Source organism: Pholis gunnellus (assembly GCF_910591455.1).
Source record: "Pholis gunnellus genome assembly, chromosome: 22".
Classification (NCBI taxonomy): domain Eukaryota; kingdom Metazoa; phylum Chordata; class Actinopteri; order Perciformes; family Pholidae; genus Pholis; species Pholis gunnellus.
In genome coordinates, this window is record NC_136549.1 from 10,890,275 (window position 1) to 10,916,399 (window position 26,125).

A 26,125-nucleotide genomic window follows, 5' to 3' on the forward strand; every position below is an offset into this window, starting at 1 on the left:
ACATCAGAAAGCCTCTCGTCTTCTTTCAGCCTCTCAGCAAGACACTGCATTTAAGCTTTGTCTCTAATATCTGTGTGTGTGCGTGTGTGTGTTTCAAAAGTTTTTTTGTTTATAGCTAAATTAGTTTTTTAAATTCTCTTCTCCACCTCAGTACCTTTAAAAATTGGCCTTTTATCACATAATCAAGCATTAATGCGTATTTTGGTAACATTTAGACAGTTTGCCAAAATAAAAGCCTGCATCACATGACTTGGCAGAGTTGCAGCTGGTGTGTTTGTCCTGTACACCCTGACAGCTTCAATCCCAGCATCAGTTAATGTGTCCACCAACCGCTGCGCGACATGCTAAAGTGTCCTTGAGCAAGTCGCCGACACCCTGCCTCATCACTGTAATTTACTTTGGAAAGGAGCGTCAATTAAACGACAGTTTTATCGCCTCTCCAGAATAGATTTTCTTTTTTTTGCTCCTTTTGCTCAGTCGAATAGCACCAGAACTTTGGGATGTAAGACATAGTCGTGTTTAATAATTAAGCTGTTAGTGCGCCTGTTGAATGTCGGCGATCCGGTCAACAGTTAGAGTGGTCTGACAGCCGCAGTGGAGACGGCAGATTATACTTTATTACAGGCAAAGAGGACGATAGCAGTTATTAATTTAATTACAGCAAATGGAAAGATGGTGTGTGCGTGTGCTGTATTTAAGATCATACATGCTGTTTGTATCATGTGTCCTTTGTATGTCTGTGTGCATTGTGTGTGTGTGTGTTCATGTGTGTGTTTACTCCCTGCTGGTTAATGCTACCTCTGCTTATGGCTGTGGCTCAGTGTGAGTAAGATTTACGCTGTGTGCTGTGCTGAACTATCTTATTCAGCATGTGTGTGTGTGTGTGTGAGAGTGACAGCCACAGGTTACACTTAAGATGGTCTCCGTATGTAGGCGGCACATGATCGGCTTAGGGGACAATACGCTGCAGGACACACACACACACACACAAAGGTGTTAATATCCTCTCAGGCAGGTCTGACTCAAACAGTCTACTCTCTCTCTTTAACTCGGTGACTCACAAAGAGGTAGATTGCCCTCAGGTGTCATGGCGTAAGATGAATAATTCACCCCAAGGACCCCTCTCTCTCTCTCTCTCTCTCTCTCTCTCTCTCTCTCCCCTTTCTCTCACCTCCTCTCTCTCAGACTCACTCTCTCAGTATTTTTTTCCCTCCTTTCTCCTCCTCCTGTAATTAGCCTCTGTGTGAGAGGGAAGAGGCAGCATATGTTGCACTGAATCAGAGCGAGAGAGAGAGGCAGAGAGAGAGACAGAGAGAGAGAGAGAGAGAGCTTAAAGGGACGGAAAGCATCAAGAGAAAATGTCCGAAAAAGAGATGGACTGAGGAAGCGAGATGAGATAGTTGGAGGTCCAGGGAGGAAGGCAGATTTTTCAATCTCTCCCTTTGTACCCTTGAACGAGGTCAGCCAGCAGAACCTGGTCACTGGCAGAAACAAAATAAACAATACACATAATTCAATCAATTCAATCTCTCTGTTTCCTCTGTGCCAAGATACAGGGAGAACTACAGAATATTAACAAGTGAGGCAGCAAGTTTTGTTTGGACGCTTGTCAAAGAACACATTTACAGTCGTACCTGGGCAGCGGAGCAGCTGGATGCGTTTGGAATTGTTAAGTCACACTTTATGCTTGAGTCTTGGAAGAAAGAAAAACACGTTCTTGCCTCACATGTAAGGTTTGGAAGTCAGCGCACAGGACCCAGATCCGGCTTTGCCTCGCTGGGAGCCAACACCACCCTGCTGGAGGGCCAAGGCCGAATTGCAGGGCCCGCTGGAGGGAAGGGAGGCATGGGAGAACCAGAACCAGGACTGAGCAAGGCACACTGTCAGACCCTGCTGCAGTAAAATTAGAGGTTTTATGAAGGGGATCTGGTGCACTAACACTAGTAAATAACTTCATTTATGACTCAAATTGTCGCACTTATATCCACTTTAATTCATCCCAGAATAGTTTGCAAAGTGCAAAGGCTCATTGTCGGGCCTCACATTAACACAGTTACACACCTTCACACCTGAGAGCTTCAAAGTGCTCGTTTTTGTGGTGTGATTGGCGAATGCACTAAATGTGGTATCGGCAGCTCGTCTGTATTAGTAGTCTTGAAGCGTCCCTACTTACTCATCGTGAGACATTTGGGATACGAGTGTGAGCTAAATGCTGAAATTGATCAAAGTTGAATACCCACAGGGAAGGCATGACGCTGAACAGAGATGACATCTTTTATTCCCTCTTACCGACTCATACGCCAGGATTTTATACCTTCACAGATCACAAGTATAATTGTCCCCCTTTTTTCATTGATCTGCTTGTCTGTTTGGAATGATCCGCTGCGCTTATGCTCCAATTTTGCGTCCTTAATACATCAATTAAATGTCAAACATGAGAGGAAAGACGAGATAAAAATATCCGCTCGGACGACATCAGATGCTATTTCAGTCGGTTTGCGTTTCACTTAAGCTTTGAAACCACTTGAAAACCCTCTTCTGACATTTTCTCTTCCTTATTCACTCAAGGATCATCTCAAAACACGAACGCCTTTTCTCTCCGTCAGACCTTGAATATTCAAAGACATGCACTTAACTACAAATCCATCCAACCAATCACATGCGGCACGAGGCATTGTACTGGGAAGAGTCGGGTTTAACAGCAACGTAAAAAGGGTCGAAAAACGGAAGAGAAAGGAGTGAAAAACATCTAAAGCGCAAAGAAAATGACACAAACAGAGATTGTTCATTGTCAGCATCCTTCGGCCCAACATCTCAATTTCTTCAAATTCGGTCAGGAAGTTCACCAAGTTCACTTCCTGCCTGTCGAGGTCACATCCTCCCCGTCGTGACATGATTGGGTGAGCAGCTACCACCCTCCCCTACCGCCACACACTCCCTCACACACAGACTCTTTCTCTGTCTCTCTCTCTCTCTCTCTCTTTCCTCAACCTTTTTTTTTCCACCAGTGTCCAAAAATACCCATAAACCCAATTAGTGGAATTAATTTCACTTATAGCAAGTTAATTATTTTGTGATGGATTGGAAAAAAGGAGGAGATGAGGAAGAAAGGGAGGAGAGGAGGACAATGAAAAGAGCAGAGGAACCTGAGAGGAGTCCTAAGGGGAGAGCTAAACTTAGTCTCTCTTTACAGTCTCTCTGTCTCTCCGTCGCTCTTCCGCTTGTTCTTTATCCAATCTGTCTTGTCTCCATTTCTACCTGTCTGTCATCCTCTCCCTTTCTCTCCTTTTGCTCTTCTCCCGCTCTCTCTTTCGCTCTGCCTTTTATTTGGCGTCACGGTCCATTTCTGAGAGTCACCGTGAAAGGCCCAACAAATTATCGATAACTCACTGCAACGAAGCTAATTATTTATTGCCTTGTTCATGACACAGTGAGAGTGCCCTTACAAGAGGTGCAGCCGGCAGTTTAACTCCAGAACAAAGAGCAAAAACTGTTTTGATGTTGTGGAACTCTGTAGAATTCAGCCTTTCTTTGTGTCATGCGTGCAGCGCAAGAGTTTGTTCCGCTAAGTGAAGTCCTGCGGGCGAGACACCGCGGGCAATTAACATTGTTTTTCATGCAATGGTCAATTTTTTGATTTTGGGCTATATTTGTAGGAAAGGGGATTTTGCACTATTTGCATATTTAAACTTAAACTTTCAAAAAACAACAGTCTTAATGTAAGTAATCAACTGGGGAAGTTTCATGGTGACATTTCCTAGGGCACCTTGGGTCATTCATCTGAGGAGAGGATGCTGAGGTTTAGAGGTCAGAGGCTACAGGTTTAGTGCTATTATGTTGTCTCATAATTATGGTGACACACACACACACACACACACACACACACAATCCCTGCATAAGTCTTTGATTTTCCTTCGCCGTCCCCGTCTCAACCTTCCTTAAAAGCCTTGGAGTAATTCCCAATTTTTTTTGGCGGTAAGCCCTTCGATCGGCTCACTATTGTGCAGCAGATGAGACCGGTGGAGGGTTGACCTCTGTGTGTGCTTGCATCCACTGCTTTACAATCCTGTCAGGATGATGCTGAGCAAGCTTGTGCCTTCTACTGAAACACAGTCGATGTACTAAAGCCTCTGCACAAGACGAGACAGAGCAGATGAATGCAGCGCACGCAGAGGTCAAACTACCAATCTAACAGTGTGTTCCTTGAAGGGGAAAAAAATTGTCTCAAATGGAAAGGCCATTATGCTGTAAAAAAAAGACTTATGCAAGAGTTTAGTCTGGGCTATTGGTTATACAGCAGCCTCTACACTTTCATGCGCTTTTGTACTCAAGTAAAGAATTGCTCTCAAATTTAGCTTTATCCAGTTCTATTGAACAGATTTTTATCTCATCGAGTTGCTGGAGCTCTCTTCTCTTCAAACCATTAGTATCCACAGTAGTTTGTGTTTGTGGTTTTCTCTGATTTCTCCCCCTCTACCCCTCCCGCAGGCAGTCTGGGAACACTTCCAGTTCAAAATGCCACATGGCTTCCCAGTATTCCCGATCTTTCCGACTGGAAGTGTCGAATTCCAGTAGAAACGCTGCTTCGTCATAGCAATACCGCTTTAGTTTAGGAATGCCTCTGGGCAATGCTTTAGCACGTGCATGTGTCTGTGTGTATGTGTGTGTGTGTGTGTGTGTGTGTGTGTGTGTTTTATCAATTTTCCCAACTCATGCCAAGTAGAAAGAAAGAAAGAAAGAACACAAAAGCAGAGAGTAGTGTAAACTTTAAACACTCACAGGCCTCCATACAAAGTGATGAAAGCGTGGTGTGAGATGGCTAAGCTGATGGCGCTTCAGTCTAAATGTTTACAGTGAGACCCTTTGGTTATGAAAGGAGGAATGCAGGAAAGAAAGAAGTCTTTTCGTGGCCAGCTATCTAATAGCTTAATGACTCAGAAGTACTGGCAGTCATGAGGTACAATTGTGTGTGTGTGTGTGTGTGTGTGTGTGTGTAAGTGTGTGTTACAGTTACAGGGCTTGCACATGAGCGGTAAATGAGAAGTCAAACCAATGAGCCACACACACATATACAACTCATACTGACACATTGTGGTTTTCCTCTCACGTTCCAGAATATCATGAAAATGTGTAAAAAGAGGGACACGCACGCAACTTCAGACGGGAGGTATTTTGCCCCGGGTTCCAACTCTGTGTTGAAAGTGCTCCAAAGAGACCATATTCATACCAAGATAATCTGCTCTCGCCACAACTGGACTGTTCGATTGCAGAAGCCTCCTTGAAACAGGCATAGATCCCCTGCGTCTGTATACGTGAGACTGTGGTATGTGGTGATGCGGTCTGTAGTGAGTAATCTTTTACCGCTCAAAAGGATTTTCTATGTGTGCTTTTCATTTATCTTTGGTATTTCATAGTTTAAGAAAAACACTTACAGTAAATGACAGGCTTCATGTGGAGCAGTAAACACATTACAGTACCGTAAAAAGTGTTTCATCGCCACAAGATGACTGCAGGTTTGAGCTGATGATTTTATGTTTTGTGGTGAAAGAGTAGGTTGTTTATCTTGTTGTTGATGTTGAGTATTTTCTTTTTCTTTTTGTATGATTTTGCATTTGAAATTTGGAGAAATTAACAAAAAAATGTTTGAAAACTAGATCACTAGTGTTTTTTTATGTCTCATATTTAAAAAACAATTGGACTTTGATTTCTAAAAATGTCCAATTAAGCGAATTGAACTTCCCGGACCAATACAGGTGTAGCCTAGCTTATCTTATCTTAAAGGAGAAAAACTGAAAAATTATAACAAATGTGGTCACTGGTTGCCTCACAAGCTCAGGATGACGTAACCTTTTGACCTTCGGACAGAGCCAGCTGTTTCACCAGGAGCTAAGCTAAGCTAACGGCAGCTACCTTTAGCTTAATTCTTACCATATAGACATGAGACAGGCATCAATATTCTTATATTACTTTCAGCAAGAAAGCACATAAACATACTTCTTAAGATGTTGAATTATTCCTGCAGAGAACTATTAGTCATTTTCTTTTAGAATATAAAACGATGTTGAATAGATTTCTATTACGCATGTGTGTGTGTGTGTGTGTGTGTGGTCCTAGCAATACATAATGTGCTTGAGGCAAGGTGACGAGCGTGTAAAATGCAAATAAATGAAACCATCACACATGATCTCAACCAAACATTTTGATTACACTGTAGGAGGGGCCAGTTTGGCTTGGCTGCTGTAACTTCGTCGTGTGACACAAGAAAAAAGAGAAACCAAAAAAAGAGTAAGCAAAACGACGAGAGAGAGAATTAGAGAAAGTGTGAAAAATGGAAAGTTAGATGTGCGACGAAAGAAAAATGATGCTACTGGAGCGCTTGAGGATGACTCATCCATAAGCTAGTGATGCTTCACAGACACACACACACACACACACACACACACATCAGTACAGGCAAATACACACAGAATCGTGAATCCTCAGACCCACACACACACACACACACTGCACACGACTATTTAGTCAAACGCTTGAACACATACGCAAACACACATTCATGTAAACACACGTACACCAGTCATCCAATAGTCTGATACTGATTCACGGAGACATGCATGTTGGTTCAGCAGCTTGTTTCTAATGAGCCAAAATGGCCGCTGCCGCGCCGCAGTTTCCAGGCCAGAGCAAGGGAACGGCCCCCGGGGGCCGAGGAACTGGGCGAGAGGAAGAATCAGAGGGGCTGGATTTAAATGGAGCTCATTAGCTCATGGTAGCCATGAGAGGTCCCTGCACACTGAGGAGAAACACACACACACACACACCCAGGCATGCATGCAAACACAGATGGATCGTCTTGTGTACATACAGTATGGACATGCGCAGGCACATATCAGTGCTACTCAGTTATTTTACAAGAGGTAGAAAGACATGCAGGACAGAAAGAGGAAGAGGATGTTAAAAATCTGGGATAAAAAGGATTCGTGAGGTTCGGTTGGATGGGACGACTGGCAAGGTGTCGAGCACTGCAGATGGCAGAGAGACTTGCATGTATGTTTGTGTGTGTCTGTGTGTGTGTGTGTGTGTGTGTGATTTTTGCCAGTCGTACCCCCTTCCCTGCCATCCCTGCTTGTCCACCCACTCAACATATGTCCTCTCCTCTCCTGTCTTTCCTCCTCATCCCTAATCTTTCCAATCATCGTATATTTTGTCGTGTCATATCTACCAGTTTTCCTGTGTGAGTATAAATGTGGGCGGTATGCGAGTTTGTGTCGCAGAGTGCCCTTTGTGCTCCAATTCAGTGCTCTCTGATGTATTTATATCCGTAAACACACACACGCACACATACACACATGCCTTTTTCTCTCTCCAGCCAAACTCTCATCAAAGGGGCGTTTGATTTCTTCTTCTGTTGCCCAGGCCCCACACGTCCCAGTAGGGTGGGTGGGTATAAAGACCAGGGAGGGGCTGAGCTGTGCAAACTCAGCACCCGTTAAGCCTCAGAACTATAAATCTGCAAAGTGTTTTTTGTATTTGTCAGTCAAACATTTAGCTAATCTTTGTTGAGTAATTTCACATGAGATTTGTCAAGTGTCGGCTCTATTTTGTCAGGATTTGTGGAAATACCACATCAATCACCGGTGTGTAACCTCTAGATAACCTGGTCCAAGACCATGAAATGGCTTCATATTAATTAATAAATCCTTAAAATCAATCCTAAAATCCCCAAACAAACAGTTAGTAAATGAAAGGTTTAAGTAAGAAAGCTGTGAGAGAGTGTCAAAGAATTCAAATAGGACTGTTGTCTATTTGATCAGTAGTACTCCCAATAGTATCATCTTCAGAAACATCCACTGTCTGACGTTTGAGGATCAAGTAAGACTGCAGACGTATTGTCAACCTGCTCCTTTTAAAAAGCCCTTTTCAGACGTTTCTTTTTTTATTATACCTGACTGTCTGTTGCACAACTTAAATTCAAAAAGGTGCTTCGTTCCCACCCCTGCTCCCATGGCCCCACGTCTGCCAGAGGGGGATGTGCAGGGTGGGTAGGGCCTGAGTCATAGACCAACCGCTCCCTCTGAGACTGTGGCGATGCCAGACTGTCGAGCTAAACTTTGAGAGCACATTCATTAGCGTTTTATTGCTTTGTAGTCTCGCCAATTAATCACAGGCGCGCTCACGGATGTGCACACACAGTTTACGGTTTACTTGGGAGGACGGTTACAGCGTGGAGACATGTACTGTGTGTGTCGTCTTCGCTTGCTACAAAGATATTACGACACATGTGCTTCATTTCATGGCTCCCTAATGTGTTGTACGTCAGACCCCAACTTGTCTCTGGGTCCGTATATATCTGCTCCTCTGAGAACAATTACACACACACACACACACACTCACACACACACACACATAATGTATCTGTAGCTCCTGTGAGGACACTTATTGACTCAACAGTAAAATGGCGTCACCTTGACTCCCCTCTTCTCTGTTGATGAAGGTTTTATTGAAGGATTCTTAATGGTGGTTAATTGCATTTTCATTTATAGTTTCAGGGCCATTTGTATTTATGACGGATCTGCTGCTAATCTCGAGTGTTTCGGGGGAAATTCGATGCCGTCTTCTTAATGACTTTAGTAGCAGCACATTAAGTTATTAACCATTTTACAACACTTATGATGTCCGGCCTTCATCTTTTTCCCTTAATGCATTTCACAATTCAAGCTGCCCATATGCGCAGTTTTAGTATTTTCTTCCTCTTTTCTTAAGAGCTTCTAGATCACGCAAACACTTTTAATACTGTCTTGTGTAATGATGCCTTCAAATCCAATCCTGTTTCTAAAATAAAAAAAAATGCTTCAATACAAATAAATAAATGTGCATTTTTTGCCCTTGTTTCCTCAGAATTAGGTGTCACTAAGACATGGTTTATTTATATAGCAGGGCTGTAATTGGACGTTTAGTCAGTGCATTCACGCAAAGCGGTTGTGACTGTATCATGATGGCAGTAATTCAGCAATAGTATGAACATGACTCCTGGGGCTGGAATAAAACTTCACACGTAACAAATACTAAAGGACGTGATGTTTTGAGAGTATAAGGAGCTAACGGCTAATCCCGAGGCCCAGCATCTGTACTGACCTCAACAATTTCGGAGATCCTGACGCGAGTGAAGGCGTGAGAAATTGCGAGTCATTTAAGCGGCAGCGTGAAAAATGTGAGGAGAATGTCGTACGAGGAATTTGGTTGTTTTGGATTTTCTGTATAATCACCTCAGAGGGGATGGTTTAGGTCACGATAGCCGCTAAAGGGCAAAGACTCAATCCTGCGAACTGAACACTGTGGTCTGATCAGATGAGCGCCTGATAAATGACAAATCTTGCAAGATGTTAGCTGAGGTCATGATAGTACTTCTTAAAGTAAAGTTTAGTCAGTAAAGTCAGTTGTTAATGTTTTCATTCGTGTTTTACATCCTTTTATAAGATTTTTGATTATGATTGTTGTTTATTATTTGTGTTAAACAAGTGGTTGTGTTGGGCTCAACCAGCTCACTACATTCATTTACACTTTGTTTGTAAATGTATATCCAGACTGTGAAAATGTAATTAAAAATAGCTGTGATGCTGTGGAATATTCATTTTTCCGTTGGATATAAAATAAAAAAATGTCCCAGTTTTGTGAATCAAAGCACATTGATGTTTGAATTAAATAAATAAATATGAATCTCCCTTTGAAACGGCTTTATAAACACTTTATTTTCATTTAATTTTGCCATCTGCCAACAGTTAAGGCAGCCAAACATGTTACATGAAATATACAAAGTCAGTATGGCTAACATCATTACAAGCTGACAAAAACAACATATTACACATTGAAACGCGCTGTCAGTCTTGTTTGTGGCATCCAGAAGCATATGTGGACGTGGCTGCTGCAGGTCTATAATTTGTATTTTACATTAGAATGCAGAGCACAACTAATATTTCAGCAGGGATCAAAGCATCAGCACATCAGAAACGTCGGGGGTCTTTTCTTGTAAGTGAGGCTATATTAAAAATCAACAAAGGCTTAACACGTTGTACTCTTACCCTGGGTTAAATCTGTTTCTTCTTTTCATCCGGGGAAAGTATAGCTTTAAAAGGTTTACTCCATTTTCTTCAATGCTCTGCTTCACATTAATACAGCCTCACACTGTACACGCCCGCCTGGCAGCTGCCCAGTACAACCAGCGTCTCCCACTGCTGGCTGCTGGATGGACCCAGTGGAGCGAATGCGGGTTACATTCCTTGCTCAAGGGCGGAAGGGAGAGTGTCAGTCAATCACTTTGCTCATGCAGGTTTTCCTCTTTTGTTGTTGCATTTTTTTAAGTGCGACGGGCCACGCCCTTTACTCTCCACTTTAACCTCTTGTCGGCCCTGCAGCAGCTGCACCAGTTGGTGGAAACATGCTTTGCTCGTTTTTTTTGCAGTCTTTTCTAGTGAGTGAGGTCGGTGGGTCCAGCTGGAACGCTTGGCAACGACTGTGAACTCGCCAACAGAGCAGGAAAGCAAAGAAACAACCTTGAGAGCGTTCGATGCTTCCTTCAATTTTGATTCTTGCCTTCGACTTTAAGGGATACAACAGCGAAGAGCGACCGATTTATGACAACATGTGCTATGTAGGAACTGTAACAGTAGGGATTTAGGACATGATTCGTCTGTGTCTTAGCGTGACCAAAGTAACTGAAGATACGCTGTGCTCTAGTTCTTTAAAGGTTGGATCGTGTGCAGGTCACACACCTACTGTATATTCAGAGAAACACTTCTCTATAAAAGGCTCTTTTTTTTTTTTACAAGAGCATTTCTTTTGCTTTTCCGGTCGTTAGATGAGGTCAATTCTTGGTTGTTAAAACAGGCCGCTGGTGGCAATGTTCAGCCAAGTGCCTTCGCCATGGTAACCTATCCACAGGGAAAGTTTATTCAACAGGAATGCCAGGATCACCCAGAGAAACTGGGAGATCGGAAAGGTCTCAGGCTCGATTTTTTCCATATTTTACCGTCAAGGGGTATGTTTTTACGAGATGACTTGAGGAAATGAGCGATTGAATTGTTTGGTTTGCTGCCAAAATGGCAGTGTTAGCAGCCAAAGCAGACATCTATCAGCGTTTGGATGCTGGCTGGTGATATTTTGAAAGCCTGGCTGGAGAATCGATACAAATGCAACAATGCAACGATTGGATCCAGAAATATAAAAAGTATCAAAAGTGGCAATATCTTGTGTTTAAAGGTTACTTTTGTCGACAAATGATTTCTTGTAGAGCGGGGCAGCAAACCGGTAAGTGGGAAAGATTGTTGATTTGTCAATGTCTTCCCATGTGCACATGCATGGAACACGCGGAAGCATTTAACGGTACAAATCTGAAGAGGCAGACAGCTTCTTGTATGATGGTAAGATAAAAAATAATTTAATTTCAATTAGGACATTTACAAAAATGATACACATGTGTTACTATATGCTTATAGACAGTTTAGATGGTCTCAAGACAGCTGGGAATCACAAAATGTGTTTGTTACTGACTTTGGTTGTCTAAATCTGCACCTTATTGTGTTGCCCTGTTCAAAAAAACTATCGTATATTGTATTATACAAATGTATGGAGGCTACATCCCACCTAAGTATTCCAGACACTGTTGGATTATATACCACAGGTGCTCATGTGCAGCTCAGCTGGTCTTGCATTATAATGTCCTTGGCAAGGTTAGGAGTTCCATTCAGTGGGACTACACATACAGAAAATATATGCAATGACTTTACCCGAAGGCACTTTGCATGAACGCGTTGTTTGAATGGGATGTGCTGTACATTATGGGAGCCCATTGTGCCCTTTACTGATCTAAAGGGCAGATGTGGAGAGGGAGAGCGAGAAGGACGAGAGGACAAAGACGGAACAGAAAGAGAAGGGAAAGGATTGAAGAGAAGTATGGAGATGAGAGAGACCGGAGAGTGTGGCGAAATGAAAGCAACATTTGAAATGGATTAACAAACAATGCATGTCCCCTCTGGACCCGGTCTCAAACAAATACTGTATGTCAGCCTGTTTCCCCAAAGTCTGGGGATTTTAGGGCAAACTTTGTTGATGGCCTGCCCGTCCCGCAGTCTTCATAGCTCAGGGTGCCGTCATGATGCAGAAACAGAAGCCTTTTATGCTATTTCATTCACAGCAAATCGGATGAAAGTGACAGCTAAATGGCTAATGGAGATCATGAGCATTAGATGTAAGAAACGACGCAAAGAGAGAGACAGGTAGGGAGACGGTTCGTATCTGGGTTACTCTGGCCTCACATCTCTCCACTGCAGATGAATATTAATCAGGAGTTATTAATATCTGCTGCCTGCACTGTGTGTGAATATGTGTCTATGCAAGGTCGGCATGGAGGCGCAGTGTGAACGAGCCTTCCTCCTCCTCTTGCTTCTCCTCCTTCTCCTCAACCACACAAACCTGTATGTCACTCTTTGCCCTTCTTTCCTCCTCTTCATGCGCTCTTTGACTTTTTCTTTTTTTTTCTACAAGTTCTTTGTTTTTCTTATCTTCTTTTGTTCTTCCTTCTCCCCAGCATTCATTCCTCCTGTCTTTCACCGCTCCTTATGTTTCAAGGAAGGATGCTGATGCCGACGCTGGCACTGTTTTTTTTGTCATAAATCAAAACAGAGTGACTACGTTTATGGCTATTTGTCAGCTATTTAATACATTCCCTCTATTAGTATTGTCTAAAAGTGATTATGTATTATGTCCCAGTCCTTTTTTGTACAATAAAGCACTGTAATTACTGTAATAGTACTGGAACAGCAATGAGGGAATCCGTGTTGCTGCAGTTATCCATTTGTTTTTGCAGTGGGTTATACTCTATGTCACTTAGAGCATCTTTGATCCTTAGCTGTTTGTAATGGTGGGTTAGAAGATTTGAAGTGTACTCAACTGTTGCATGCATGTGTTTTTTTTGGTCTGGGTTCAAAAAAATTCCACTCCCCTCACCACAATCAGAACTGTCCAAAGAATTTGGAAGCATGCAAACAGGAAATTTCAAGGAGAAAGTGTTGGGATGAGACAGTTACTTAAATACATTTTCAGTGCTGAGGGATTTGGAATCAGATTAGTTGACCTCAACTAGCTAAGTAATCGCACGCCACCTGTTTCAGACGATATCAAACTTCCCAAATCCAACTTCAGAATCATATTCAGATGTTGTTTTAAAAAAAAGAAGACCTTGTTGGATTCGGCTCAGACTATTCAACTAGCCAGCCAAGAGGGTGGTCTGACTTGACTTCCAAAGTATTTAACAGCTTAAAACCATGCAGTCTTATCTTTGGCTCAAAGTTAGCCCTCTGAGGTTGTACCGTACCATAGGTCATTGTTATGGCAATTGTCACTTGAATAGGGATAAATGACAATTAGCTACATGAAACAGTCCCTATGAGCTACTCTGATTAATTTCCTGAAGCTCCTGCTCCAGCTCCTCATTGAGAGGATTTCTTTGACATGAGGTTGATGAACATCTGCTTGCAACAAAGGGCAGACGCTGCAGACACAGCCCTGTCCCCATACAACAAAACTGAATTGACGATTACGTTTCGAGGGGAAAATATATCAAAAACGTAATCATTTGACGCACTGGGGTGGTTTTGGGTGTGTGGGTGACTTTGGTCCACTTTGAATTGTTGTAACCAACCTCCTTGATTTTGTAGCATTGCTTTTTACAGGAAGTAACATATGAATCTCCTCATAACAACATATTCACATATTCGAATCCCATTTTTTTTGTACCCTATTCTTCAAAGACATGCACCACCCTGACCTCCTGGGTGTAGGAAAACAACAACCAATCAGCGCTTCAGAACTATGATTCACAGCTCCAGGGTTTGGCCGAGCTGTAATAAACTAGAAAGTCCAGATGACAGTGAGCAATGTGCTGTTGAATACACACGTATTCCCTTGACATGTTTCTGTAGTATCTATCGAATGTGTGGAAGAGGGTGCGCGCACTTCCTTTCCTTTCCCCTCCACTTCGATTTCCACCTCAGATAGTATGTTACAGTTTAATGAATAAATCCATATATGATAGGGTTCTTTTAACCAACGCTACTAGCAATGAAAAGCGCAACGACAGCGGAAAAAAGGAGACTGTTGAGCACCACGAATACTATTGGCTATTTTGTTGTTAGAATGAACTTTATTCCTCACAAAAAAAGTAAATGTGCCCTGCTATCCTACATTTCCCAATTGTAACAGAGGTGTGTTTACCGCTCTGTGGTATTCAGATAAATGAGAAGCACTCTATTTTCAATGCGCAGCAAACGAGCAGGAATTTCCCCTGACAACAGGCCGTGCTTTTGTCTATTCAGAGTAAATGTTCTGTACAATTATGACACGTTTTCAGTACGCTTGGTTGTCATGTCACCTCTTTGGGTCCGATCCCAAGCATGCGATCGCCTGCTTCACATGTTTTCCTTGTAAATTTCATGCTCGTCCTGCTCACGCTGTGTGGATTTTATGCGTACGCGCACGTCTCTGTCAGCGCATACTGTAGCTGTCTGTTGGGAGGGGTCATAGAGCAATGGGGCGCAGGTGTGTGTGTCTTGTCATTAAAGGGGAGCAGGTGTGTATATGTGCAAGTGTGTGGTGTGTGTGTGTGCGCGTGTGTGTGTGCGCGTCGTGTGGAGCAGGTGCATCTGTGTGGTGTGCTCACTCGGCCGGATAATGGGCACATATGGACAAAGCGAGAGAGAGACGAATGAGAGACACCCACACATATGCAGATGGACACACGGGGTACGCAGCCTACAAACAAATCATGCACATGTACACGACTGATACAGACGAGCCTTTTAGACTGCTTCTGGATCTGTGCATACAATGTGACTGAGTGGGTGACACATAAATTGGATAAAAATAGTATGAGGCTTACAACCGGTATTTACGAGGACAATGATGATGAGGGTTAAGCATGATGGGATGTCAAACGAGCAATGCGACACATGGAAGCAGTGGCAATCATTTTTATGCAAGATAATGGAACAAGAGTTCACCTCCATTATGCCGTTTTATGTTTATTATTCTAGTCTAAATCAGAGTCTGAAAGCGGTTGTAACGAAGCAGCGGTATTGTGCGTCACACTGGCGATGGACTAGCTGCTTCTTTCCGGCTAAATAGATGTTAATAGAGGAGAAGAAGAAGGAGAATAATTGTCGGCTGTTGGAAAATGACAGAAAGGGAAGTGATGGGGGAAAGAGTGAGAAGCGGCGAAGCAAGAGAGATCAAGAAAAATGGGGAGATGAGGAGGGGTAGATTGATGGAGGAAAGGAAAAAGGCTGCGCGGCTGAAAATGAACTTGTCCGCTGCTGGAGAACCAATGGAGGGAGTGACAGCAATATAGATTTGAGAGAAAAGAGGGAAGAAGATGAGAAGGGGTAAGTATGTTGGTATGGAGGGATGATGAGGAAAAAAGATGTAGAGGGGCGCGATAGAGAGAGGAAGCGACGGGAGGGAGAGGTGGATGAAGGGTTTCACACGGATGAGGAGGAAGAAGAGGAGGATAAAGAGGTGGCAGAACTAGAGGGGAGGGGGTGGGAAAAGAGGTACAGTAGCAGAACGAGGGCATCGCTCAAAAATAACGACGATTCAGCTGGGATGGCAGACGACAGGACTGCTGTGTGTGAATGGATCAGTGTGTGGGATCCAAACGCGCTGGGAAAAAAAGACCATTGGTCGGGCCCAATTTTCTGGACCTCAGTCAGGCCGTTAACATACGATTTTTTTCCTTTTTTATATATTTTGAATTAGAGCTGCCGCAGAGTGTGGGCCCCTTAGTGTGTGTGGCTGCCTGTGTGCATCCCCCATTAATTAGCGTCTGATCAGGTGTCATCATCAGTTAATTGACTGATAATTACATCATCAACGTCCACCCAAATAGATCCCTGTTGGGACGAGCGGAGGAGAAGGAAAAGCAGACGGAGGGAGAGAGCGAGCAATGAGGCGGACGTGAGTGAAGAAAGAGAGAGAGAAGGAGAGAAGGAGAAGGGCAAATAGAGGAGATGATGTGAGGGACTGATTTGGGGTGGGATAATGTGATTGGTCCCCTTCGCTGTCCGTTATCTGGTAGAGCCAATTAAAGGAGCAGAGCGGCAAAGGACTTAAATAGTACGAATGAGTTCTTTTTAAATCCATTGGTGATGATTTTCTTTCTGCTGTAGTTTATACTGGAACTATATTTTGTTGGTAAGCAAAATCTAATAGGGCAACTTGTGGCATACTGTGTGTGTGTGTGTGTGTGTGTGTGTGTGTGTGTGTGTGTGTGTGTGTGTGTGTGTGTGTGTGAGCACCGATGACATTTTACGGCAGAGTGCTTGGAGTTGCAGCGATAGCATCTGTCCCCACTCTTTATCATTAAGTAGATAACAGCTCCACTGGCTTGAGTTCATATCACAGCTCATTACAGTCTGCAGTTCAGTTCACACTGAAGTTCGGCTCAATTAGGTTCACTTCAAGTTCGGTGAGAGTGACTGCCCACTGTCTTTACAGTATGTGGAGCATTTGTTTGACAAAAATCAGCTGAGGAACCCGGACTTGATTTGGTTGTCCGAAGGTAATGTGTTGAGTTGGCTCTTTAATGAGGAGATTTCTGCCTGAGTAAGATTTATAGAAAATGCATGGAAACTAAGACAGTTGAGTTGCTTTTGTCGTTGACGAGTCTTGTAAGCCCATACCTGCTGGGAACCATAGAGTGTTGGAATGGATTATAGGCCTATTTTCACGACGTCTGGAGCGCCACTTAATGTGCACATAAACTCTTATTGGTTCAACTCATTGAATACAACACCACAAATCATCAGGTAAAAATCCAATGCTGAATATCAGGCTAACACCCGTGCTCCTACTGTGTTTCAACGTCTGCTGTAATATGTTCAAATGCATAAAAATAAAAGAAAATAAGGCATACTATTCATAAAATACATACCATAAGTCTCCATATACTGGGTGTATAAACAATTAATTCATGACAATTAACCTTTTACTTTTAGAATGATTGTGTGCTTTGATAACAGTAATGTGTATTTATACTAGTAGACCTACAGTATATGTAGAACTAATAGCATTGATTGAAGTAGGGCTACAGCCATTAGCTGAAGTACCGTAACAGTCATTGATTGTCTGAAGCACTGTGGAAACCTTTGTCTGTCGTAACACCATTGACTGCATTGATGTTAATACTACAAGAGTGAATTAGTGTGAAATATTCTTGGCTGCAAAGTCATATGATGGATGGAGAAATTACTGTATTAAGTCCTGTCACTCGTGGTTAAGCACCCTAGCCCTCCTTACTCATCTTCCCTCTTTATTCAGTTCCTAGATTTGAATGCTCTCCTCCTGTTCCCTCCTCTTTTCCTTGTCTGTATTCCCCCCCCCCTTCTGTGTGTCTCTCAATCCTTTTACCATCCCTCTCGCCATCCACCTCTCTCTCTCTCTTCTTCATCCCGTCGCCCTCATCCTCTTTCCTTTTCTTCTTCCATCCCTTCTCCTCCTTCTTCCCTTCAGTCAGAATCGTATTTCCTGCAGGCTGCCATTTCCCTCCCCTGCAGAATAAAAGAATAAAAGCGCTGCTAATGGAATTACAGTCACTCACATCATCACGCGGTCTATCATACAACACACAACACACACAACATGACTGTGGATGTGCAGGACAGACACACAGAGAGACACGCGGTCAGACAGACAGATTAGTGAGCTCAGTATTATTAAAGTTTTACTCTCCTCTAATCCTCTCACTCATGCAGCACACACACACACACACACACACACACACACACACACACACACACACACACACACACACACACACACACACACACACACACACACTCTCTCTCTCTCTCTCTCTCTCTCTCTCTCAGTGGGGTACACCCTTTGAGAGGGGCAGGCAGTGTGAGATAAACTGATCACGCAGGAGTACAATATGCCGAAAGTGATTATGTGTGTGTCTGTGTATGTGTGTGTTTGTGTGAGATAGTGAGCGAAAGAGAGAGATGATGATGTACTAGAGCAGTTGGGAAGCAGATATTAACTCACACTGGAGTCCATGGTGGAAAGAAAGAGGAAGATATTTTCCAGCATAGAGAATCGTCTGGGACGCATGCAGAGCCCGAATGTATGTGTGTATGTATGATAAAAGCTAGGTTTGCTTTAGACTTCTAGGTACTCGGCCTTTGAAATTACAGAAACCCTCTAAAAGCAATTCCAAAGTTTAGAGAAAATGGGGAAAATATATAGTTCCATCCAAGTAATGAGAATGCTCCAAATTAAAACCACAGTGGTATTTCCCATAAGGCACAGCTGCATCTGATACCAAGTGACTTCACCGCTGATGAATGTAAAGAACACCTCCTTGGGCATTTGTTGCTGCATTCGAAGCACACTGCTCCTAAATATTTGCAGACATATCTGGTGTTGTTGTTTAGTCAGTGCATTTGTTTGAAGACTGCCTTTGGGGTGTTCCAGTTTTATTTTAGCTGTAATGAAAAGAATAAAGTTTATTTGTATAGCACGTTTTAAAACAAATATTACAATGTGCCTGGCACAGAACGGAAATTAAAAAAAAAAAAAATCACCGGTAGTAAAACCAGGGAAAAGCGATAGCAATAAAACAACTTACATTAAATTCTAAAAAGCGGAGAGTGTTAACCAACATTAGGAATCAGGTCTATTAAAATACAAATAAAATGATTTGGCTATTTGATGAAAATGAGTTCCAGGCAAGTCAAGGTGCCCTTATGGTCACATGAGCAGCAGGCTGGCTGCACACGTGGGCAGGTGCTTGAGGAGCCCGAAGGTACCCTCAAATTAATCAATATTAAGAGTAACATTATCATTAGTGTAATGGATTGCAGTTTAAATTGTTGCTTTACAGTTATGAATCCCACCAATGGTCGTTTCTTGCCTCGTTGGATGGAAAATACGTCTAACATTAGTTCCGCAGGACGAGTTCCTGATGGTTGGTGCACAAACCGGAGGCGGCGTGCTGTCAGCTAGCCTCCGCCGAAAGCGAAAGATACTCTCTGGTAACCTCTAACTTGTCCCTTTTTTACACGTCCTGCGGTGTTAGGATAAGAGACTAGCAAGTTGTTATGTTTGTTGCATCACTTTTTTGCTTCAAGAGCGCTGCGCCTGCTACCTGGGACTAGCTGCTGATGGCTAATCGCTATGCTAGCTTGTCTTGCTAGTTTTCTAACTCATCTCTACACCTGTCGGTTATGGAAATGACGTTATACTGTACAGTTACTCATGCATACTGTATTTAATAGCAATGTTGAGGTTCGTGCACTTATTTGCATCATACTGTAGACTTCTAACGTTACTTCACTGCATTCCAGAGACACATTTTGTAACATTAGTAACATTATTTGACAGACACGTTACCGTTACTGGTTACTTTTCAGATCAAATGTTTGAACCAATAACGCAAACAAATTGCTACATTTGATATATATGATAAACATGTCCTATATGTACTATTATAGGTTAAACTACTGGAAAAACTATATTAAGTAACTGAAATGAGTTCAACTGCACAAGTTACATTTAAATTGAAATGCTGCACATGAATACATCGGTAACAATAATTCAATAATTCATACAACGACTATGATAAGTCATTCTTCTTTATTAAAGGCTTTTTCTTTATTGATGAGCATTCCATTCCAGGCTTTGATTTAAGGTTCTCCTGTTGTGCATGCTGGCTCGCTTTCTAATTTTCATGGCATCGTTAATGTTATTAGTAACACCTGTGCTTTTCCTACTATAATAACTCAAAATGTGTGCTGTGAACAAGGCCTCTGCTGTTCTGTTTGAAGTACATTTTGCTGATAAGAACCTAGTCTTATTACGGTGACAGTTTGGATGCAATAGAGTATATTTAAATAGTGGCACTGCTATACTTGGACTTCCGAATACTTCTTTCACCATTGGACATGTTGAGTTAGAGGCATAAGATGCAACGCCTGGGTGTGAAGTGAGGAATAGTAGTCCTCAATTATTCATGTAACTAATTACTTTTACTATGGAGTAATTTGTGAAGTAATGCAATTTTTTTAAATGAGTAATTAGAAAGGAGACATTTGTTAATATGCTACATTTTCCAAGTAACGTACCAAGCAGAAGAGTACCAGCACTTTATTGCAAGTGTGTTTCTGCCTTATAGATCACACCATTACCTTTGATTTCACAGTATAGGCAACTTCATGTTACTGGAAACACACAGCATGTGAAGGTAGATACTGCTGGGATGTGTGTGTGTGTGTGTGTGTGTGTGTGTGTGTGTGTGTGTGTGACATTCACACAACTCCTCAGGATCTGATGTAATGCCCCCTCAGGCCTGTGAGTTCATATGTAGAGACGTACAGCTCTGAAGTGAGAGGGATGTGATTTTTAGCAGATATTGTGCCCTGTAATCGTCTCGCCTCTTCTCTTTCACCTCTGCACATCTCTCCTCACGTTTTCTCTCTCTCCATATCTCTGTGGTGACAGCTTAGGTTGGAATCCCTTTACAGGGGTTTTAAAATGTTGCATTCTTTTTCTCCCAAAAGCAGTGAGCTTCCATGCAGTGTCTTTAGAAAGAGCTCAGCGAGCCGCGGGCGTTTGATTCTGCGGTGAACTGTGGCCAAACCAAAAGAAATTGGGGATAATAGGCAAATTGTGGCCAGAGAATGCTTGCAGCCAATCATTAAACAGAGTCCCGTGACATGATAACCTTTTGTTTTGGAGGATTTCCTCCCGCCAGAAACATGAACACGCAATTATTGTGGCGAGCCGCACTTCAACGATGCTTGGTTTGTTTTTGGCATAAGGTTACAGAACTGTGTGCAACATTTTTGAATTTCTTTTGGTGTGATGGAATCAGTAGCTTGGACTTCATAGTTTCAGAAATGTGTACTGTAGTTCCCATACAGCAAATCAGTTCTTCTCCGTTCTCAGGAACATTTCAAATGTCATGTATGTTTAGTTTTGCGTTAATAACAATTGTTGACACGACAGTAACACAATTGTGCGTTGTCTTAAACCTGAATAGGACACATGGTTTCACAGGGCGCGTAATCTACGATATGGTGTACGCATTTGTGGAATCCTTAATCAGATGTCAGAGGGAAGGACGGGCTGAGAGGATATTATGACTGTCTTTAATCTGGCTAAGCATACAGTATGGATAATCCGCTCGGCGCTCTCTCTTACTTACAATGCCCTACAATTTGTCTGGGTGACACAAGTATGTAATCTCACTGAGATTATTGAAATTCTGTCTCTCATTTGTCTCTAAAATTCCTCTTTTCTCTTTTCCACTACCACTATGTACGTTTGAGTCAAGAACCCCTGTCGTTATACCTTACTAGTATTACAGATGTGCGCAATTAGTCGACTACTAAACATCGCTACCCTCGCTAGTCGGCGCCAGATTAACTAGAATCAATTTATTTGGTTGATGTACTCAATTTAATTCCACATCGACAAATACTCTCTCAGCTGTTGCTCCTCCTGCAGCAGCGGCAGCTCCCCACTCTGATCTAAACCCATCAGCTGCTCCTGACTCACTTCCACCTCGTCACGTTCTCCCGGCCCCCGCCTGCCAACCACCTCCTCCTTCTGAAACAGCGGCCCGGTTCATCAGTCAGTCTGGTTCTCTCCTGATCCACCGGATTGGCCGGTAGCTAGGGCGTTATAACATTTCTACAGGTGTATGCAATAGAGTAGGCTGAAGACAGTTGTTTTTGAAAGGCTGTACGCCAATGAATATGGATCGGAGCAGAATATTTCCTTAGATAAAATCCCAAAGTTATTTTGGACAATTAATGTTGCAGAGACAATCGTGGGCTGGGCGCCATGTTGAGCGCGGTGTGGTAGAACGAGTGGCGAGTGAGCAAGAAAACTTGCTCACTGAGATACTAATGGTTAGCCTATCACTGATGCCGAACCATGACTCCTCTTAGACCACAGTCCCCGCTGGCGTGTCATCAGTTATTACACCACGCACCGGGTTCGTGAGGGGCATTCCTAACTGGGCAACCCGAGCGGACACTTGGGACATTTGGACTTCAGCAGCATTTTAAATACGATGTGGTTATTGAAAAAAAACGATTTCAAGTGGCTCTTATACATGTTTAACCTTTATAGATCAAAGATTTAGTGATCGCATGAAGATGTTGGCGTTTGGTGTAGTAAGGCATTTAAACAATATTGACAATACTTTCCTCTTGTAATGCTTTACAATTTAGACAAGGCAAAGAATAGCAGGACGTGTACCATCAACAGTCCTGCTTTTTTTGTTCGATTTTCCTTCTAAGCTTTATTTTTTTTAAAGAGTTGTGAGATATAATGATCATTATCTAATGTTGTAATGCGCAGAGAATGATAATTACACCAGCCAGTAGTTGCTGGTCTGATGAGTGGTGTTGAGTGTGTGTGTGTGTGTGTGTGTGTGTGTGTGTGTGTTGACACAAAGTGAATCTGGACTGCATAACCTACACAATATGCTGAGGGACTAAACAGCACACAGTTAGTCTGTTGTACTTGCTTGACAGATGGGAGTATATTAGTCATCGTCTATCCTACAGGGAGAGACTTCAGTGTCTGAAAAATATACGGGGTTCACTAACTGATCTGTCGACGGTTCAAACGCCCTTGAAGCCTCCAAAGTAGACGACCAAACTGTGGTAGAATTGAAACACTGTATCAACCACAAGTGAATCCCTTACTGACTGTGATTAAAGAGCTCACTGACAGTAAACTTGTGTTGTTTGCTAACTTTTTCTCCTCTCTTTTCCCTTCCTGCTTCTCCTCACTTCAGGCTCCGACTACTCTCCCCCTCCCCCCCTCCCTCCCCCCGTCCTGACCAACGAGCTCAGTGGCGGCGGCGGCGGCGGCGACCATGGCGGAGGAGGGGGCGGGGTCAACCACGGGGTGGGCGTGGTGGGCCTGGCCCCGGAGCACATCGCCACACCGGGGGCGGCCCTGAGCTGGCAGGCGGCCATCGACGCTGCGCGGCAGGCGAAGAGCATGGGCAACCCCGCGTCGGGCGGAGGGGCGGGGCTCGGGGCGGGAGGGGGCGGGCCCATCTCCACGGTCAGCTCCACGCAAAGGAAGAGACAACACTATAGCTCTAAGCCCAAGAAACAGACTACGACGACAGCCACAAGGCCGCCACGGGCCCTACTCTGTCTCACACTCAAGAACCCCATCCGCAGGGCCTGCATCAGCATCGTGGAGTGGAAGTATCCTTTGACTAACCATGAGGGCCATATCAGAGATATGATATCGTCTTAAATGTTGCACTATTATTGTACAGTTGAAACCATTTACCATCCAAATCAGATCTGATGATCTATTTCAAACTAAATGGTTTGCCAAAGCCAGAGAAATGCACATATTTCCATGTAACCGCATTGTGTCCCTCCAATGTTGAATGGATGGATAGATGCAGGAAGAAATAAAATCATGGCTAGGAGAAGAAGAAGGAGGAGGAGAAGAAAAGAGGGCATAGGGGATAGAGGACATGAACATGTTTAGGATGCATCTCCCTTCCTCTTTCCTCTCTTCTATCCCTTCCTCTCTTTTTTAATCAATCTGTCTTCTTTCCTACGTCTCACTCAGTGTGATTCTCTGCTCTCCATTCACTCGTCCTAATCCTTTCTCCCCTTCCTCTGTCGGCCCTCTCCCTCTTTCATCTCACAGCCTTCTCTCACAGGAGGATAAAACAAATTGTCATTTTCATCCCTCCTTCACACCTCTCCCATCATATGTCTTTCCCCTAGCTCCTTCTAACTGCATTCATCCTCTCTCCCCCAGGTTCTCCCATGCCTCTACACCTCCTTCGCTTCCTCCACTTCTCTCTCTTACCATTTGTTAACAGTCTCTCCCTCCCTCTGTCCATCTAAATCCTTTTATTCCTGCTGTTCCTCCACCCGTCCTTCCTTTTTACCCTTCCTCTTTTTTTTTAAGCTGCTGAACATAATGACTTGGTTTTCCCTCAGGGTGAGATAGAGGGAGAAAGGGAGAAAGACAGAAATGGCCAGTATCACCGTCAAAGTGATTGATAATAGGAGAGGGTTCACATGAGCAGTGGCACATCGCCCTGAGAGGTAGACGAGGAGAGGAAGAGTGGGGGTTTGGGGAAATGAGAAGGGCAGGGACGTGGGCAGGACATGGATGTCGACAGGGGAGATGATTGAGCGGATTAGCGGAGGAGGGAGGGAGGGAGGGATTGAGGGGAGGGTGGGAAAGGTAAACAAGAAAAATGACAGAGCAGGAGGAGGGCAAATAGAGAGTGAGGGGAGGAGAGGAGAGAGGATAGGGGGAAGACGAGGGAGGAGAGGAGAGGAAGGAAGATGAGCTGGAAGTAGTACGTGTGCGTTAGAAGAGGGTTGCATTTGGGAATTATCAAATTATTATAGCACTGTAGGCTATGAGGAAAAGTATTATGGGAAAAATAATTTCTTAATTGTACACCACACATAGGATCTTCACACAGGCATACCCCACATGTCACAGTAACATTAATTTTCGAAATATGTTAAAATCAATTATAATTGAACTTTATCGTAATTATTTAATCATTTTTTAAAACTTTTAACAGGACAGATTGAAAACATGTTTCTGTTCCCGCTCTTACACCAACATACTCTCACAGCACTAGTTTCTTTTTTATATCCAGTGATAAACGACGGCACAATTCTTGGTGACATTCTTATGAACCTGTTCATTTATCAAATAACCGTAGAATGACTGTTTGGTTCTATTTGCTCCGACATGTGTTTTGATGGTTTTGCTCAGTTTAATATGAAAAGCCAGGCTTTTGAGTCCACAACTCTTAAATTTCCCATGGGAACTGCCCTGCCTTAAAGTGTGTGTAATCTCTGTGCGGTAAAGCAATGGATGCAGGCAAGGTATCCTTCAGATCACCTTGTGTGTTTTCACCAGTTATTAAAATGCATAAACCCTCAGGGTCACTGCTGGACCTATCTCAGCCAATGACTGATGAGCGCTCAGATCATTACCCACAATTCCCAGCACCACTCATTTATACAGCTCTGAAGGGAGGGAAGGATGAGAGAGACAGAGTGTCAGCAAGGGAATGAGATGAGTGAAGGAAAGACGAGGGACGTTAAAGAGGAGACACCAGAAAGAGGAAGAAGTAAACAGGATGGAGTCTGAGCCACAAAAGGATGGAAGGAGCAAATCAGCAGTATAATTGCAGCAAGTTTTGTCCTTCATTAGTTTCAAAAATCCACATCAAACTGTCCGTCTTTCTGCCTGCTTGTCTATCTAACTATTCTACTTCGGGATGTCCTCCATCACTGCCGATGAGGGCTTAAATGCAGCACGCGTTTGAACATTGGTCCGGGGGTGACTGTGCTCTGTGCTCTATGCATTTGTTCTGTCTATGTGTGTAGTTATGCACTCATGTGTTGCTTTTAATTTATAGGCTTTGTGTATGTGTGTGTGTGTGTGTGTGTGACCTGTATTCTGCGAGTATCTCTGTCTCTAGAGACAGCCGATCCGAAAATCTTCCTCTCTCCCTCCTCTGTTACCATGACAACAGCTGCTGCTCTCAACAGGTCGATGGGGCCTGTCTGAGCTCACACACGCACACACACACACACACACACACACACACACACATGCACGCAAACACACTCTGAGATTGGGGAACACACACGTACACACAGATGACAAACACACACAGACACACTCGCATGCTGTGTAATTATAGCATTTAAGCATTACCTGCACACTGCAAGGTCAGCATGAGAGACAAGGAGAGAGCGGAGGCTAACTACCATGTTCTCTATGTGAAATCACACTAAGTGGTGATTTTGAAAAGGTGTCTTTGAGTGCATTTACTCTCACACTCTCACACACACACACACACACACACACACACACACACACACACACACACACACACACACTGTGTCCTATCTAGCAGCTCATATATTGCATCAGGTCACATGAGGGGTTACGCTATTGGTATGCATTTTCAACTCAGATAAATATTCTCAGCATAACACGGGAGAGTGCTGAGGCCACTCTGCCGGACGATATCAGTATATCCCAG

At 43.3% G+C, this 26,125-nt stretch overlaps 1 protein-coding gene across 1 annotated transcript in view; it reads left to right on the forward strand.

Annotated features, from left to right (window-relative positions):
- The window catches only part of cacna1c (calcium channel, voltage-dependent, L type, alpha 1C subunit), a gene marked incomplete at both ends in the record, with an annotated part of 164,460 nt that overhangs the window by 30,019 nt on the left and 108,316 nt on the right, over positions 1-26,125 (forward strand). Inside the window, one exon of the mRNA XM_079183765.1 lies at positions 22,859-23,282. Coding sequence (XP_079039891.1) covers positions 22,859-23,282 — 424 coding nt within the window. The remainder of the gene's footprint in view (positions 1-22,858; positions 23,283-26,125) is intronic.